General features: G+C 34.4%; 1 protein-coding gene across 2 annotated transcripts; it reads right to left on the minus strand.

Annotated features, from left to right (window-relative positions):
* Positions 1–105: 105 nt before the first annotated feature.
* Positions 106–18,520, minus strand: LOC110024236 (dymeclin). 2 transcript variants are annotated; one of them, XM_020724084.1, is made up of 18 exons: positions 17,979–18,519; positions 15,292–15,528; positions 14,970–15,033; positions 14,754–14,883; positions 14,521–14,662; positions 10,392–10,649; positions 10,228–10,312; positions 9,913–10,015; positions 9,454–9,579; positions 9,273–9,386; positions 7,874–7,992; positions 7,645–7,732; positions 7,430–7,522; positions 7,256–7,345; positions 7,022–7,141; positions 6,822–6,913; positions 817–871; positions 106–317 (listed from the first exon to the last, which is right to left on the minus strand). In XM_020724084.1, the coding sequence occupies exons 1-18, from the start codon at positions 18,163–18,165 to the stop codon at positions 282–284; spliced, it is 2,139 nt and encodes a 712-aa protein (XP_020579743.1). In that variant the 5' UTR covers positions 18,166–18,519; the 3' UTR covers positions 106–281. The 2 variants fall into 2 exon arrangements, with proteins under 2 accessions (XP_020579743.1, XP_020579744.1); XM_020724085.1 differs by lacking the exons at positions 9,273–9,386; positions 9,454–9,579 and having other exon boundaries at positions 17,979–18,520.
* Positions 18,521–18,723: the final 203 nt, after the last annotated feature.

Consider the following 18,723-nt stretch of genomic DNA (forward strand, 5'->3'; position numbering starts at 1 on the left):
ATTCATGCACTAAAATGGCATATATGAGAATTGTGTGGTATATAAGTAAATTTGCCAAACAAAATACTACGCTCAAATACCTCTGTAGAGTTCAAAGCAACCATGGAACCAACAAATATTAACCTTTTATTAAAACTGCACAGCCTTTACACTCAATTTATCTGTAAGGTTACGACACTAAAAAAAGGAAATAATATTTAACACATGGAAAGAAAGAATACCTTTATTTTATTTATTTATTTATTTTTTTGGGTAGAGCGCGGGGTAATATATCCAAAGATTTAGACCGAACCAGCTTCCTCACCAGCAGATTTATCCTGAAGAGGTTCAGAGAAGTAAAGATGTCATACGTATGTAATTTACATACTAGAAGGTAAAACTTTTCATTATTATGGTATTTACCTATATAAAACACAATTCCTATGTATTTACACATCTTACATCTGAATTTTCATATTTATATTCATAGCACTTAAATCTTTAACATCAAATAAAAATACCACTATTAATTACTTTCGAAAAGTGAAATACATCTTTCATGAATCCTAAAGTTACTGATAACACTTTGGGAGTTAGATATGTAAATATATTACAACTGTTCGGTAAGCACGTAAATTTCCCTTCACTGTGTCATAAAAATTACATGGACATCATACTAGTTTAAAATCATAACCCCATAAATTTATAATTTATCTAAAATAATTTTAATGGAATGCAATAAATGCCATTACATGAATGTAATTGATGTTATAACTAATACAATGTTAATTTATTATTTTTAATATAAAATAAAACGAATTGCCAAATAATACTCACGATTGCAGGTTTGTCCACTGGAAACAAATTGATAGCGTCCGTGTTGAATGTAAAACTGGTTCAAAAAATAACAGGAGTCAATTTGAATAAATCAAGTTACAAGAAATACAATACAACAACAACAACAAGTGAAATACAAAGTGAAAGACCAAGTGAAATACCAAGAGAAATACAATCAAGTTACAAGAAATACAATAAAAAAGTTAAGTGAAATAATAAGCATGAAATAACTCCAATTACATGACTGCTTCAATAGTGAGGATCAAAAATATAGATAAGGGGCATTTACATACATACCACACAATCGTTAAGTATTTTGCAAGCCTAACATCTAAACTTTCATATTTATAAACATGACACCCAAATCTTAAATGTTACATAAGTTTATGCTCACAAGTGTTATAAAACTGTAAATTTGAAAGTTCAGGTGTTTCATATGTAAAAACACAAGAATTATGTGCTAGGTACGTAAATTTCCTTAAATTATATTTTTACTTACTTTTTTCTACAACACAGTGCCATAATTTAAACTGATAATGGCAGTGGCCTTGAAAAGCTATAGCTAGTCTCAAAAAAGCTTATAGAGGGAACATATGCGTGAATGGGGTGTCGGTCAACTTTTTGATAGATTTGAAAATATGAAAATCAAAATAATTTTTGAGATTTAATTTAATAAAAGAGATATATAGTTTGGGTTTTGAAAGTAGTATGTTTTAATTTTCGAAAAAAAAAATGAGACCACATGGATCTCATTCGTCCAATAGTTGCATAATCGTGTCCGATACCGCGAATACTACACGTTCCCGAAAAATAAGTGTAGACATCGGCGATAGACTCAATCCTGCAAATTAAGAGATTTGTGAAATTCATTTGATTTGCGAACATTTTATGTGTGACTGACAAGTTTCCCTATCTAATACAAAGATTAGATAGGATTTATTTTATCTGGGTTCCAAGTTCCCTATAGAAACAAACCCCTATAGTTAATTACATCTCAAATGGCTGGAGTCACTTGAAAAAACTCTCGATAATAATCAGAGGTACTAGTTTTCAAGATTTCAAAGTTTGGGCTTTCACGTTATGACGTGGAAAACTAAATGGGAGTAGCTCAAATATGAACAGTTATTTCAAGTCCAAAGAAAGGAACAGATAAGGGATGTCATAGATTCTGAGGAGAAACCTCAACAACTTCCCAGACTATCCTACTGTGTGGTTGTGTTTTGGAGAAGACGTAATTTGAATATTGAATCCCGTCAATTTTATTATTATTTGAGACTTACATTTGCATAATATCTGATTATGCAAATAGCCCGCAGAGATAAGAGAGTTTACGTTGTAACGAACAACAATCTTAGAACCTAAAGCCAATTAAAACTTACACTGCACAACCAGCCTAAAATAGGGTGAGAAATTACGTCGCACTAGGCGAGTTACCTCGAAGTCATATGAGTTGTTTAAACTAGGAAAGTTTAGTTGGTGTAGACTCATTTTGCTGTTGTAGAATGACGACCACCTCCACCTGTAGTCCGCTCCAAGCTCCATGTCGTGTTGCCCACGAAGTTGCTCCAAATTTCTTGTCGATGTGATGGCTCCAAGGTTTAAGTGTTTGAGATTGGTGATTCATGTTTCACAATTTCGGTGTCAATATTTGATTTTGTTTCATTTCGATTTTGATTTTACATGTAGAATAACCAAATTACAGGTAAGTAAAAGGCACTTGAAAAGTAAAATGCAGTAAAATAAAATGTTGTAGATAAACTGTAAAAGTGTACTTGGGCATTTGTTACTGTTGCGTTCTTCGTGTTGCGTGCACAGTAAGATTTGTAGCAAATTTAAATAAACTTGCAAGAAAATTAAACAATGTGAGAAAATCCAGCACAAAAGTCAGAAAAACGAATCGTAAAAATCACAAGCAAAAGAAACCCTTAGCCACCTATGGAAAATCAGGATTGGGTGCAAGACATTGGTAAAAGTGGGGGCTCGGAGCTGGAGTGTTTCCCGATCTTGAACAAGAGTTATCAGTCCGATAATCTACATAATGCAGTTCTTAACCTCAATACAAGTGATTAGCCGTTGACCTTTATAAATTTTCATAGAAAAATTCTTTGATTTTCATGCAAAAGTTGTTTAATTCTTTTTTTTATGCAGAGTTCTTTTTAGCATGCAAAAGAAATTCTTATTTTATTTTTGTAAATATTTTGTAAAGTCGTATAGTCCACAAGCTAGCACACTAATCGTGTTAAAACTACTGACAACCTAAGAGTGTCGGGGGCAACGATCTCACCAAGAATCAGCGAATAGTATCATGGATCATTCCCTCTCCCGTATTTAAGATCCTTGAGAGAGGAGATATTATTCTAATAATCTCACTTCATATCCCTCGTTTAAGCACGCATAAGCAATGTCGTCATCGCCCACGTCACTTAGACCCTAGACTTATCCTAGCTCGATGATTCATGTGTGGCATTAACAAATTTCCCCAATTGCCAGAAGGATTTGAGTATAAAATCCAAGCTCAAATCCTAGTGCACTGGATTTTATTATAGGTTAAGTCATTGTGGGAATTTCACTGTTGATTTAATTAAGGAAACATGAACTACGTCTCGGTGCATTTTCATGTCTGACGTCTTAATCAGTTTGTGAATCAGGGTCAAGTGTCAAGTTTCGTTATTCATTCAAAAATTAAGTGGATGAACGCTCACCTAGGGTGTGTTCCTAAAATCTAGGAAGTCTATGCTGAGAATTAGGTGGATGGACTCTCACCTAGGGTGTGTTCCTAAAATCTAGAAAGTTTATGCTGAGAATTAGATGGATGACTCTCACCTAGAATGTACTCCTAAAATCTAATAAGTCTATGCTTTAACTTGTGCTTATAGTGATTCAAGATATTTCACCCTCAATTAAGTGTTTTTCAACTAATTTTTAAATATTTCTAAGTGTCTTCCAAATAATTAAATAAAAAATCTCAATTTTTTACTTAACAATTTAACAAAAATACTAAAATAAACGACAAGAAAAGGTTGATCCACTTTCAAAACTAACAAATCAAAAGAGGAAATAATAAGTGAATCAACCTAAAAACGTTTAAAATTTTTCAACAACTATAATTAAATAGACTCTCGAGAAGAGTGCTTAAGTTTGTTCCAAGACAGTGCACAAAATCAGCCCGAATCGACACATAAAGTGACTCCAAAACAGCGATCACAGCACCTATAGTGGCTCCAAAACAGTGCCCAAAATCAGCTCAAATTGGCACCTAAATTGGCTCCAAAACAGTATATAAAAATCATACCTTGAATTCGCCTCAAAACATTGTGTAAGCCTCTCTAAATCAGCAAACAAAAACACCCCAAAACAGTGCCGAAATTGCTCCAAAATGGTGCCCAAATTATTTCCAAAATAGCATATAAATCCTAAGCATGAAAAGATATATTTCACATTAAGAAATAGAAGTACCTCTTACGTAGAATTAAAGATCAAAGTGGTGTAACCATAAAGCTTAGGTTCCATATATGCAGAGAATATAAGCATTGTATGATATGCACGTCCAATGTGATAGATATGTAAGCACATAGCAATTGAGTGACATGTATGTAAAACAAAGCTTAGGTAATAGGCATACAAGTACATATGATTGACATACAAGTTAATTCTAAGACTTGGGTGCTGGATATGTAAATACATGAGGGTTATATGGTATGTATATAAATTTCCCGTAATTGAAATATTTAAATCTTGTGTGCAGATCTTCAACCTAAATAAAATGCCACAAGTGAATTCAATGGGGTATGTACGTAAATCTTCCCAACTATATTGTATAAATAAAATGAGCAAGTATAGGAATAAAACAAAATTTTGTTACCCAATTACTGTAATTGCTAAGGTTCTGTGCTCCAGACGTTTAAGAAGCTCGAAGAAGCTCAGAGTTCCTCCTACCTCCAATGCGTGTGAGGGAGGGTCAGCCGAGTGATCCTGGTCGAGAGAAAGAGAGGAGTCTGTTTAGGGCTGCTTCCGTCCAGAGGAGACGAGGCGAGCGGGATAGAGGAGCGGGGGGGTTCTGTCGATCAAGGAGGGAGGACGCAAGCTCGAGCAATCGAGCAGGGCTTCTTCTGCGTGCGGAAGAGCTCGCGGGATCGAGCGGGAAGAGCCGAATGGGAGTTGAATCGAGCAAAGTCGATCGGGAGAGAGAGAGAGAGCTGGCAAGCGAGGGGAACCTAATCGAGCAGAGGAAGAGGGAGTTCGGTCGAGAGCTTTTGTTCGCAGAAGAGGAGCTAGGACCAAGCGGCAGCTTTTTTGCTCCCGAAAGGGATGAGCATGCGAGCGGGATCGGGCAAAGTTCTTCGACGCAGCAAGGAGTCGAACGCTCGGTTCTTTCTGTCGTGCGGGATCTAACGCGAGGAAGTCGAGCAAGAGACGCGAGCCGAGCGGGAGGGAACCGGGAGTTGAATCGTGCCTCGAGCGAGGAAGGCTCTCGGTGAAGAGGGCAGGAGCGAATGAGGAGTTTTCGGTGCAGAGGGTCCTGAATCGTGTCGAGAGGGGGGGAAGAAGGCGAGTGTCCCCTCTAGAATAAAAGCGGGGTCAAATTAATGAAAGTAGCGGGCTCGAGAGCCGTTACTTGAAGCGATTGACGAGGATTTAATTTGTTTCCTTTAACAGAAGAGTTTATTCGGCATAACACATCTCCTAATTAAATTTCATTAAAGCTGGATTAAATATTTCATTTGAAATTTGAAATTTGAAAATTTGAAATTTGGAAATTCAAAATTCAAAATTGTTTAACTCTTATTCAACTCGAGTTTAGTCCGAATCGAACTCGAGTTGAACCTGGTTTGAGCTCGAGCCCGTGCACCGATAATAAAAAAATGTGCATCAATTTTCGTGTCATTTATGCAAATGCATAACCATGGTGATATGTGTGTCCTCTCTAGCTAAAGTTGACGTCTCGGACCCATCTGTGTGGTCTGGTTCATCATCTGGAGTCATCCGGGCGAGTTCACCGACAATCAGGCCAAAATGTGTCAGCTTCGTGCGTGGTGTAGCGAGTGTGTTGTTAGTCACAGAAGGTTCACCTAAGGTTGTCTGATCCTGTAAGAACTCATTTTCGGACCCTCTACATGTTGGTCCTTATCCCTTGCAACTAGAAGTTGAATGCTTGGAACCACTCATGCGAGTTCTTCACAAGAATGAGTCAAGAAGTGGTTTGAAGTTCTACGGGAGGTGGGTTTCATTACTAGTCTACTAAGATGGTCAACAAGGAACTCCTAGAGCTAGATTTTGGGTTCTGGGAATAGGAAACTAAGACCTCACTAAAAATGAGGTCAACAAATGAAAATAAAAATATTGTGGGATTAAACCTCCTCATTCTTGTGAAAAACTATTAAAACCTCACTAAAAATGAGGTCAACATGGGGTTGTAATCAAGCCACGCACAAATTAGGCTAAAAGTTTTTTTTATTTTTTTATTTTTTTATTTTTCTGTTTTTATATTTATTTTTATTTTTTATGGTCATTAACTTAATGAGTCAAACAAGAGTTGAGCGCAAAAATAATGTTACCTTGAAAATTAGATATAAATTAAAAACTTGTATGCCCCCACAAAAATGTAAGTATATCCATACAAATATAAATATCTGTACATATAAAAATAAATATATATATATATATATATATATATACACACACATATATTCATGCTCATACACAGGCTTAAACAAATTAATGTACATGCACAAATGTATATATGTGCATATTTGAATTTATATAGAAATACAATCAAACTGCTACCAAAACAAAGACAATTAAAATAAAGCTCATTCATTTTCAACTCACTAAATACATGAGCTTATAAAAGGTAGTCAAGATCAAGCCAAGACGAATACTTATAACGAGCTTTTTTAACGGCTATATTTATGAAATTTTAAGGAAAAAAAAAAGAGCCATTTTGTTGCTTTGATGCACAAAATCTCTCATCCATAATTAGTGAATTATAATATCAGTATGATCACCTGTGTCCCAAAATTAATCGCCATACATATGGAATGAAGAACTCCTCGGGATGACTCTCTTGCTCATATGTAAAGCGCAGTTGAGTAAAAATCTGTTAAAGTTTCAGTATCTAATTAGAAAATATTATGGTAAAACAAATAAGCGTCTTTAGAACACAAAGAAGTTCAATTTGAAATAATGCCTAGGAGCTTACACATACCTTCATCCCATCGCCATGCCATGAGCGGCAATTTATGATGATGACCGAAAGGACTTTTTCCACAGACCACTCACCATCCGTTTGCTGCATGTCCATGCGACTGTTAAAGAAATCCAGTACCTAACATCAAAATAATTGAAAAAATTAACAACTTAAACAAGGCAAACTCCATATGAATCAGAGAAAAAAAAATGTTTAAGATTTAAGAAATTTATATAGAAAAATATAACATACTGTATACACGTTTTCAAGCAATTCATGGAATTTCGGGTGATTTTTGAAGGGTTGAAACACCTCCTGTCTGTGCATTATAGCATACACAACCTGTAATAAGCAATGCATGAAAACAAGGGTTTTGGCACCTCATAGAAATCACAAAAGGCAAGGACTTGTTGACGAAGAACATACCTCTGGATTCTGTGGCAAAGCATACGTGAGGATGGCATTTAAAATTTCCAGCACAATTCTTAAAAATTCAGCGTAAATATAAAGATCTGATGACTGCAATTAATTTTAAATTCCAGTCAATAAGGAATAATAAGATTTAAAACATACAGACAGAAAAGGATTGTTGTATGGATCAAATTTTCTTTACAGAATAACTTAAAATAAGGCAAAATTACCATATCCTCGGCTATCATTCCTCCTCCGGCTTGGCCGATAGAAACATTGAGACCTTTATCATTCTTTATTTCAACTAATTTTGTGTACCTGGAATATTATAGGAAATCAAAGCCTCTAAAACAATTTCACTGCAGCATTGCATCATCAAATCACAAAATCTCTATGAAATCATACTGGAAAATGTAAATTTTCCAAAGACACAACACAGAAGTGACAAAAAGCACGTACTTTCGCGCGAGCATGTCAAAAAGGCTAACGAGCCTCTGGGATGCATATGAAGATAATCTGAGTGCATGAGGAGCCATATTGGCTAAAATGGCCAGACAGTTTGTATGAAGATAGACATCCTGACAAGCACTTGAGAATTTAAAAACTTAAATATAAAAACTTTTGCTTTTAAATTAAACAATACAAAAATTTTAATAAAAAAATTCAAATTGAATACAAGACACAGCATTTTAATAGAACTTATTGCAAATTGCCACTGCGAGCATTGATGCTACTTTAGTTGGAATCATTTAAATAGTTTATTTTAATATTTCAATTGTAAAATGCCTATGGTGATGATCCAATTTATAGAACTAATCGTTTTCTCTGACGTTTGTCTGGTTCAGTTTCGCTTCCTGTGCCAATTACTGTTCATTGCCTATGATTCCTGGTTCAGAAACTGTTTGAAATAAGATTTGCACCAAATGCATGGAAACCAGGAATAACAACAACAAACGTTCGTAAGAAAATAGCTGAGAAGATATAAATGGCTGATGACGACGATTAAGATTATGATGAGATCATCTTATATTTGTCTGCACTCCAGCCTAACAAATCAAGTGTCAGAGTGCTTTTTGAAAAATGATAATTACAAAATATGCAAATTCCACAAGTGTTTAGAAGTATAAATTTCAAATATTTGAACATATAAAAAATGAAAAATATGTTACCAGCCTACACTCATATCCGCCAATCATTTGGATAATTGATCTTCACCGATAATACTTTTTACCTTCATCGTACAAGGAAATTCATATATATGGCATTAAATTGAGTAAAAACCGGAAAATCTCTCTTTCAATCATCCAAAATATTGGTAAAACATGAAACAGTTCAGAAAAAAAAAATGAAAATACGGGTTAACATGTTGTCAGTACAGTAACTTCTGCTAGAAGTCACACACGCTTAGTTACATGTTACAAGAGCTGAGTCAATATGAAGTATCTTATACTATGACAAGTGGCTACGGATACAAAGTAGAAGACATTATCAAAAATTTCACATCCTTCAGTATTAATTACATCACCAAATCATTGTTACAACTTACATGTTAACAATTTAAATAAACATAGAAATAAGCTCCAAAGCATCAAACAATACTACTTTTGTTCATAATGGCTATCTAAAAGCCTCATTGATGAAACAAGCAGTAATTATACAAAAGTAAATACAAAGAAGAACATCTGTTCCTAGTTCTAACAAATTCGAGTTTAAAAGTTTTAAGTGCAGGATGTTTCATAAAAATAAAAAAATAGATGTATAATTATAGAACATGGTTAGTCATTCTAACATTCATCAAAATTTTATTGCAAAATTAATGAGTAAATGAGCAAACAACAGAAAGAGTGGCAAGAATTACCCTTAGCTTGGAGAGATTATACTTAACAGTTCTAATGAGAACTAAAACCATCAAAGATCCAAGAGATGTATGATGCACTAAGCGTTCCTCATACCATGGCACACTAGGAAGTATCTGAAGGACGGATAAATTTAATAGAAGTATAAGTGGAAGGGCTAATTGAAAATCAACCGAATAATACCAGTTTATGAATGCTGGCATTGAATGAAGAATCCTGGCTTAGAATGAGAAGAATAATTAATAGCATATATATCTGATTGGGCGTCCTCTTTGAAGCATTATAAAGTGTTTCCAAAATGGGCAGCAGCTGTCAATAAACCACCAACTAATAAGATCAATGCTCTTTGATATTTCCATAAACCTGATTTTTCAAACAAAGCCACCCTTTACACCTAAAGATTTATATATCTAAGAGGAATAAATAAATGTTGAAAAAATTCAGATGCAGCTAAATTGCCTTCCAAAGCAGAGTTGCTATGCTTTCGACGTAAAAAAATAAAGTTGCCATCAGTAATACAATCAAACTCGAGCAGTCTTCTAGTTGTTAAAAAATTAGCTTGCATTTAAATTTTTTTGGTGCAAGAGATAACTCAACAAGATCTTATCAAGGGTTATTAGGCTCATAAAAAAAAAAGCATACCAGTATATCCAAATCAGTTCGCACCAAAATGTATTCTAGAAAAGCAAAGTTCCCATGCACAAAAGAATAGAGCAGCAAGACAGCACTTTCATCGAACAAAAACCTATCAAATATAAACAAATTTAGTACATGCTACCAATTTCGCAAGAATTGCTAATAGGAGATGGAAGGATAGTGTCCCAAGATACTTAAAGGGAGAACATATACCAATTTGATACTTTTAAAAAGTATCATCAATTAAATTATATTTCAGAAGAATTAAAACAATATGTAAAGTAGCAAAAAAATTAGATAAACTAGTTTTGGATAACTTACAGCCCAATGGTATCAAACAAGGATGCAAAAGGCAATCTCACAAGAGACTCACCGTGTGCATTGCCCTCAATATCAGCACGATTAACTACAAGAAAATGTAAAGGTAAAGGCAACATTATCATTGATATGAACTAAGCATTTGCAAGAATAGCAACATTCCTTACATTCAATATCACTGGCACTGTTTAATGCCTTGGAGTAAGGATTGTCATAAAAACAAGATCCTTGTTTCAGGCAAAATTCAGAATCAACATGTTCGGCATCAGTTATTGTCATTGACGGATCCAGTGTAACATACGTCCTATAATGAACGAGAATGAGCAAAACATGTAAACTGATATCGGCTAATGGGCTCCTTGGACCTTCACCACTTGAACTGACTAGATAATTGAATGTGTAGTAAGGAAGTAGCACTATATTTGCTGCAACAAGAATTGAAAAGAATTATGAGCCTAAACCACAGAATGAGAATAACATCAATAGCATAATACTCACAATAATAACAACAACGACAACAAGTCTTTATCCCACTAAGTGGGGTCGGCTACAAGAATTCTTTTTCTCCATTGCATCCTATTGAGTGTCATATTTGCATTTAATTCTAATAAATTAAGATCATTTTTTATACAATATGACCAAGTCATTCGAGGCCTACCTCTGCCTTTCTTAACATAAGTCGAATCTAAAACGTCTACTCTCCTAACTAGATGATCAGATGGCAGACGTTTAGTGAGACCAAACCATCTAAGACGACTCTCTAAATTTGTTTGCCACTGGAGCTACACCAACCTTATCACAGATATATTCATTTCGCATTTTGTCTCTAAGTGTAAAGCCATAAAGCCATGCCATTCATCCACCTAAGCATTCTCATCTCGACAACATTTAACTTAGTTTTATGCTTCTCTTCTAAAGGCCAACATTCTGCGCCATAAATCATTGTCTCACCACCATCTTATAAAATTTTCCTTTCAGTTCAGGAAGTAGTTTTATATCACAGAATGGGCCCGAAGCATTCCTCCACTTCAACCAACTACCTTGAATTCTATTAATAACATCCCCATCTATGTCACCAACACTTTGAACAATAGACCCGAAATATCTAAAAGCCTTCACACCTTTCAATAGCATAATACTCTTCTACTCAACTAGATTGCATCATAAAAAGAGTTCACCATAATGAGCAGTAAATACATTTCCTTAATTCTTCTTTAACTTGAAAATGCATGAATTAAGAATAAGTACAATTTTGGATTATCAAAACTGATAATTTACATGTTGAATTGTATGCATTTGTTCAAACGAATTCAAATTCATAACATCTTATAAGGTTAATTGTGGAATCCTACATTCCTTGCTTCAAATAAAATAATCATAATTTCCTAGCTGTACACCACCCCATAACCCTTTCTCTTTCTCCCTCCCTCAAGTTGATGTGTGTGAACGTGTATGTGTGATGTTTAAGTTCGGTTAAAATCAATACATTTCAAACTAAGCAATTTTGGAGATTGCCAAGTAAATGTGATTAAAGAGGGTATCATAAGAATTGTTGACCATGAAATTTTTTTAAGGTGGCTAGGTGCTAAGTGTCAAACGAGCTGCAGAAATCATCGTCATCAATTGACTACAACAACAACAACAAGCCTTTAATCCCACTACGTAAGGTCAGCTACATGAATTCTTTTTCTGCATTGCGTCCAATTGAGTGCCATATTTTCATTTAATTCTAATAGATTAAGATCACCTTTATACAATATGACTAAATATTTTTAGGTATAACTCTGTCTTTCTTAACATAAATCGAATCTAAAACATCTACTCTCCAAACAGGATCGTTTAATGTGACCATCTAAGATGACTTTTTCCAGTCTTGTCTACCACTGAAGCTACACCAATCTTATCACAGATATATATTCATTTCCCATTTTATTTCATGATTTTTTTATGAAAATTTTACGTTGGATGTCCACTACCCAGAGCAACCCTACACTTTTTGCATCTGGGACTTGGGACGAGGCAATGACAGTGTTCATCATCAATTGACTAATCCAAAATATTTAGCTTCACCTTTATGAATCATTAATATGCCTTTATTCCTTTTAAATTTTGAATAAGAAGCCAATCCTAATCCATGATATTTTGTTTTGCATAATTGTTATCCATGCTTTCATTTGATCTCAACTTTACCTCCTTAATCACTCTATCTTTATTTTAGCTACCCACAAGTATCCACCCATGCAATTTATTTTGCATAACTTCTATCCATGTTTCATTAGATGTACACATTTACCTTCCAACTCATTCAATATTATTTTTAGCTACCGATAAATATCCACTCATATATTATAGGTGCAATTTTACCCTTTGTTCTTCATGTTTATTTTGAAGAGTGTCTATGAATGTTAAAGAATAGCTTAAAGAGAGGTTGCCCACGCAACTTTTATAAAGAGGGGAGGTGAAAGGAGTGCAAGAAGCCTTCTAGTTGGAGCATTTTTAAAAGAATATGCAAGAAACTTGCTAAAATTTTAGAAATAACGTGTAGCATTTTAGATTATTAGATATGATTCTACCTTAGTCCAAATTGAGAGACATAAATATGAATTACACTTAATAATACCATAAACCTCACTATGTCATCCTAAGGACAATTTTGGTAAAGTTAACCATCTATAATGTTGCTAGCTAGACTAAACACAAATATAAAAAAAAAAACCATCTTATACTAAAATTCATGGATAACAGAAGTGTTCCATAGCTCACTAATATCAAGTTTGTAACATAATCCTGTTATAGTTCATTACTCTCAAAACCTATCAGTTATGTTAATATCTTGTTGTAAGCTAACCTAAAGCGATACAGCGCAACAATCAAATTTGTGCCATATCACCAAAGTTAAATTTCATAATTGAGATGCTCATCCATCTGGTTGAATTCTCATCCATCCAAATATTATTTACCTTATACTTGCATGACTTACAATTTTATCCTCTCGGTATATCTTGCATCCTCCTTAGAGTGCTCTAATATGGATGAGCTCAATGTAAGAGCTTATGATGAAACAAGTGCTACACTAAAATGTGCCTCAGCACAAGAGTTGTATTTCACTACACACTCAAGTGATCTAATCTCCCCGAAATAAGTAATTGATGTCCTCGTCAGTGGCATTATATAATAGCCCAAAATCATTCACCAAAAAAAATAGGATGCTAATATTGGCTCCCACCATGTAGCAATTTGTTCTAATTGATATTTCAAAATATAGACTCCAAGACAACAATTTGGCATGTATGGCACACAGTTTCAATCTTTTTATTGGTGTATCGTTCAAATATCATTTATCATATCGTTAAAGCTCTTCGATCAAATTATATTTGCTTAAGCCTCACAAGCATCGTGTTTTTGTTTTCTTAGCATAGCTTCCTAAACTGGTTACCTATTTTGGGAGTACTCAAGTATGGACACACTCAGCTTTGGTGTTCCTAAGAAAACTCTAGTAAGACTACAAATTGCCTTAAATGTTTAAGAGTTTTACTTCATTATACTGAAAAGCATCTTACAACAAAAGACTAGCAGATGTTATGTAGATCAACATGTAAAAGTAAAACTATTCATAAATTAAGAAATAACATTAATCATAACAACGGTGGAGCAAATTGGACTATAATTGCAGAAATTAAAAGTTCCAAAAAGGTTGTTCCAGCTTTCTTCATCGATTTATGGCACAAGCCCCTTCAACTTCAGGTATGTTCTATTCTAGAGTTATGCAATCTGACCAGCCCTGATTTTTCTTAAGATAAAATAATGCTTGAAGTAAGCTTTCGAGCATTGACACAGAGACAAATGCAAGGTGGAAAACACAAAACTATAGATTATAGTTTTATTGCGAACAACAATAAAAATACAAAGAAAAATCAGCCAAACCTAAGATGCAATGACTAGTCCCATTTCCAATCTACTTAAGAGATGAATAGTTCAAATATGGCTCCAACCACTCCAAATCAAACTTTATTAAAACTAAGTTTATCCTACTCGATTAGAAATGTGATGCAATCATAAGAGCATCCGACTCTTACAAAAGAAAGAAAATAAAACATAAAATTGGGAAGATGGAGCTTATAGCATTTTTCCTTTAAAGATAAATGTGTGGTCACAACATCCAAGAATGTAACGTGTAATTAGAGTTATATTAACCTTGTAAGATCTTTATGTTTCATCAAATGTGTAATACCAGCTTGTCCTAAAAATACCCAAACAGGACAGAGTAGAAAAATTACTTTTACAAATAAAACATACCAGCTGCAGAGCCAACCCTTTGCAAAACTCCAGATTGGTTTCCATTAGAATAGATGGTATAATGGCTGCTAAAAGGCATGCTCGATCTACCGATAAAATTCAACAATAGTCTGCGTACTACAGAAGCCACAATGTCACCATCCTGCATGATAAAGTTAAGACTATCTAATTTGCACAGGAATTTTCATCCATCTAACACTCTCAAAACAAAAGATATATCATTCCAGTATCACCTGACTCATTGCAGCATCAATGAAACGGTGCACACCTTTTGGCCCTAGACATGGCCCTGAACGTAGCAGAGTTGACATTGCCACCAGAATAAAGTTCAGCAATTCATGATGGAGGATGTATGAATGTGCACTTGCACCAAAATTGCGACAACAAATCAGAAGGAAAATAAGAAATCAGTGGGATATAAATGAATTCCAAATATACAAGAAATGTACCTAGGATCTGATTTACCAATGAAATTAAGCACCCCTTGCATAACAAAATTCTCTATGCTCTGCCCTACATAAGAGAAAGCAATATGTAAGCCTCAAAAGTTCAAGCAATAGGTCATGGACATTATCTGATCAAACAGAAATGTAACTTTGATAATGTTAAATGTCTCCTAAAATCGAGGAGGTGGATGGAAATAGAATTGTGCATCATGAAATGAATGAGACAACCCGATCAATATAAAACTAGCTGATGCCATTTTTTTGAATCAAACGACATGGAAAAACCAAAATGGCATAAACAATAGATTTAAAAGAAACAATATACCCATGAGGAGAACATCCTTGTCCATGTCAATTTCAGAAAGGATGAGATAAAGCTCTTCAAAAGTACCACTTTTTCCATTTTCAATGATGTATTTGAGAAATACAGACGATATGTATGCTGCATTCATAGCTTTTGAATGAGTAGAGGATCCAGATGTGGCTGACAAAGATTCTTGCAAAGACAACACCATGTGAATCAAAATCTTTGCCAGATGTCTGGTGTGATAATTATTCTTCACTGCAAAGATATTAGAAAAGCAACCACATCAAATAGCCGTGACAGTTGAAAATGAAAACTTTATACTTATAGAATTGAGAAGCCCAGCATTGTTTTTCATTGGTCACTCTTATCATTGCAGAATTTGAGGAAGAATAAACTACAAGAATTTGAAGTTGAAATTACATTTTTATTAGCAACTCAAAGAGCCAACACATCTTTCCATGTCAATTATAAGCATTCTTTCAACAGATTCAAGCATACTACATTTTATGTATAATAAAAATCATTGTCATTCATAGAGATATCAAAATAGCAAGCTTTCAAAACATAGAATTTATCCTTATTTATAAACCTCATGCAATCATGATGAGCCTAACATGATAAGCCTAAATATAAGTTACCAATATTGGCCCATTAACCTATAATACAGTGAGAGCTTACTAGGTAGCTTGAAGTTGCAAACATGAAATAAAAAAAAGATGAAATTTCTAAATTCTATAATTTATTTGGATGTAGTTAAACTTGAAAATCACCTTGTATTTTAAACTCTACAAAAACCTTTAAAACCCAACATAAGTTACTCATATGGGCCTTTAACACAATTTTTGTTCAATTACTTCTACTTGAATAATACGCTTGTGGATTTAAAAAGATATCAAATTGTACATGGAAGAGTAAAAAATACTCCAGGATGGCACAAGCGGATGATAAATAAGGGCAAAGATTATAACCTAAAGAAGTGACCTAGAAATCTTGAAATAAGAAACAAGAAAAAAAATGAAAAAAAAAAGAGCACAAGTTAGTGTGTTATCCATCCACAACATGCTCCTGACATGTTTTACAACCTGAGAGAACAACAAGTACAGTTACAAATTTGCCATAGAGACATTTGTTTTCAAGGCAAACAATCGAACAACACTTTATGCACAACTAATTTTGTTTATACCACCTTGCTGGAAAGCAAAATAAGATTGCTGAAATACAAGCCACATTTTTTTTACCAAAAAAAAAAAATCTCAATCATCAATTAATTGACATAATTATTAAGTAAACGACGACTCGGAACTTCATTGGGCCCAGCAGTTACATGTTCTTTTTATAATTATTTTTTATGTAAGAACTATGTAGGTTTTATGTCTATAAGTCAACGAAGCATTGAGCAAAACGATTTCAATGCCAAGATTAAAGGTACCATCAAATGTGGAGGCAAAGCAGAAAAGATACCAACCACGTAATGTTACGTATGTCTAGTTTCCCTAAAGTAGCTGACTTCTAAAGAGAAGTTGCATAAGAGATAAGTACAACAATAACTTCCTACAAGTTTTCATTAAGAAAAAAATAATCAATTATACTTCCACACACTAAAATTTGGAATTCAAATCTTAGATGTCCGACACTTCAATTATATTATAGTTAGATAGAAAGATACAAGGTGTGGATATACTTAATAAGCGTTCTTGCAATTCAAGTATAAAACAATCTCATCAAAAGTAAATATGCTCAAAATAGTATATAAACGTCTTTCACTTTGTCCTGCAGTTTTCTCTGATTATTTAGGTAGAGCTTCTCCTAAACCAAAGATGGTAAAATTGTAGATCATGTGCAATGCAGGAGTATGGCAACGTTTGCAGACAGGTCCTGCTTTTCTTAGGAAAATATCAAAGAGGATTGTAAAATGAGCTCCAAGAGAATAACAACAATAACTTAGTCAGCAATTAATCAAGAAATAACAGGGTGCGGTAAAATCATGAATATAGCAAACGTAAATGTTCCTTTAAGCTTTTTCCAGGCCAACCATTCAGAAGGAGCTTGATATTTTATAGACATACAACAGATTTTGAAGATTGTTTAAAAAGTAAGAAGAATTAATGGGAAAAAAGTTGAATATAAATTAGAGATCCAAACGATTGTCTAATATCGTCGATTAGCACACATAAATGATTCTTTTCACTTCTTCCGGACCGACCATTCCGAAGGATTTTGACATATTATAGATATAAAACTGAATTTAAGAGAGTTCCCAGGGAGGAAATCTGCTTCTGAAGCTCCCAACAATTCGTGTAAATACCCCAAAAAAAAATTAAGAGAGAAAAATTGAATTTAGATTAGAGATCCCACTCAGAGAGATTTAGTAAGGATCAACGAAACTATCATTGAAATAACGCTCTATACAATACAAATGATTTTAGCATTCCGCATAAGCACAACCACGGAATTCCCATAATTCAAGCACGCATATGCAGAACACAATTTCGCCACATCCATTTTCAGAAGGCACCATTCATCTTCAGAAAGCACCACGCCAGTAATAAAAACATGACACTGAACATAACAATCAACAATGCCGGTACCCATTTAACGTCTCAACAAGCCGATGAATCAAATAGACGAATATCATTCAGAAAACTCAGAGCACTAGATCCATTACAGACTCAACAACAAGGAGAAGGAGAAAATCGAGCACTCACAGAAGGTCTGGCATGCCTGTTCCACTCGCTCCTGCGGCCATTGAAAAGTGTGTGGGAGCTCGAGCAGCTTCTTCCAAAACTCGGAGGAGATCGGGTAGGACTTCTCACCAACAAACATGGCGATAAGTTCCTCCGCGGTGTCGGCCGGACGCGCTCCACGCCGTGGGGTCGATGGCACCCCACCCATGGCTCCCGTTTCAAACCCTAGCCACCCTCCCACCCTCACTGCTAATCATGAGAGAACTAGAACTCTTCACTCCCCCAAATGCAAGACCTAGATCTGTGCTTCGAAGCAAGAAATCGAGGCAGAAGAAGAGGTCCGCTGGCAGGGTGAACAAGAAGAAAAGCAAATGGGATTCAGACAGCAAGGGAAACAGCTGGTTATTTAAATCATTCGCCCATTTTTAGATGAAAATGAAGAAATTTCTTCCGGTCTTATCAGATGATACATCTCTCTGCGTTTTCTTCATCCGGAAGCACAGTACCTCCTCACGGCCGTGAAGATGCAAAATAGTCAATATCCGACTTCAAAATCTGCGCGTATGGGAAATTTTATATCGCACATTTTTGTGTTTATTAGCTATGGCATAAAATTATTTTTTTATTTATATAAACTTGGTAGGTAAATTACATTAATTTGTATATATATATATATATATATATATATCTAATTGTTGAGTATTATTTTTAATAATTTAATTCACTGCAATACTACAATGCTATAAAGATTAATAATCAATTAAAA

Source organism: Phalaenopsis equestris, unplaced genomic scaffold (genome assembly GCF_001263595.1).
Source record: "Phalaenopsis equestris unplaced genomic scaffold, ASM126359v1 Scaffold000251, whole genome shotgun sequence".
Taxonomy (NCBI): Eukaryota; Viridiplantae; Streptophyta; class Magnoliopsida; order Asparagales; family Orchidaceae; genus Phalaenopsis; species Phalaenopsis equestris.

Bases quoted from the DNA above. Each gene is read 5' to 3' on its own strand.
- LOC110024236 (XM_020724084.1), bottom strand. From the start codon at position 18,165: ATGGGTGGGGTGCCATCGACCCCACGGCGTGGAGCGCGTCCGGCCGAC. The intron at 10,313-10,391 runs GTAAGGAATGTT...ATTTTCTTGTAG, and splicing joins CAGTGCCAGTGATATTGAAT to TTAATCGTGCTGATATTGAG. The intron at 872-6,821 runs GTGATCATACTG...TTTTTGAACCAG, and splicing joins CGATTAATTTTGGGACACAG to TTTTACATTCAACACGGACG.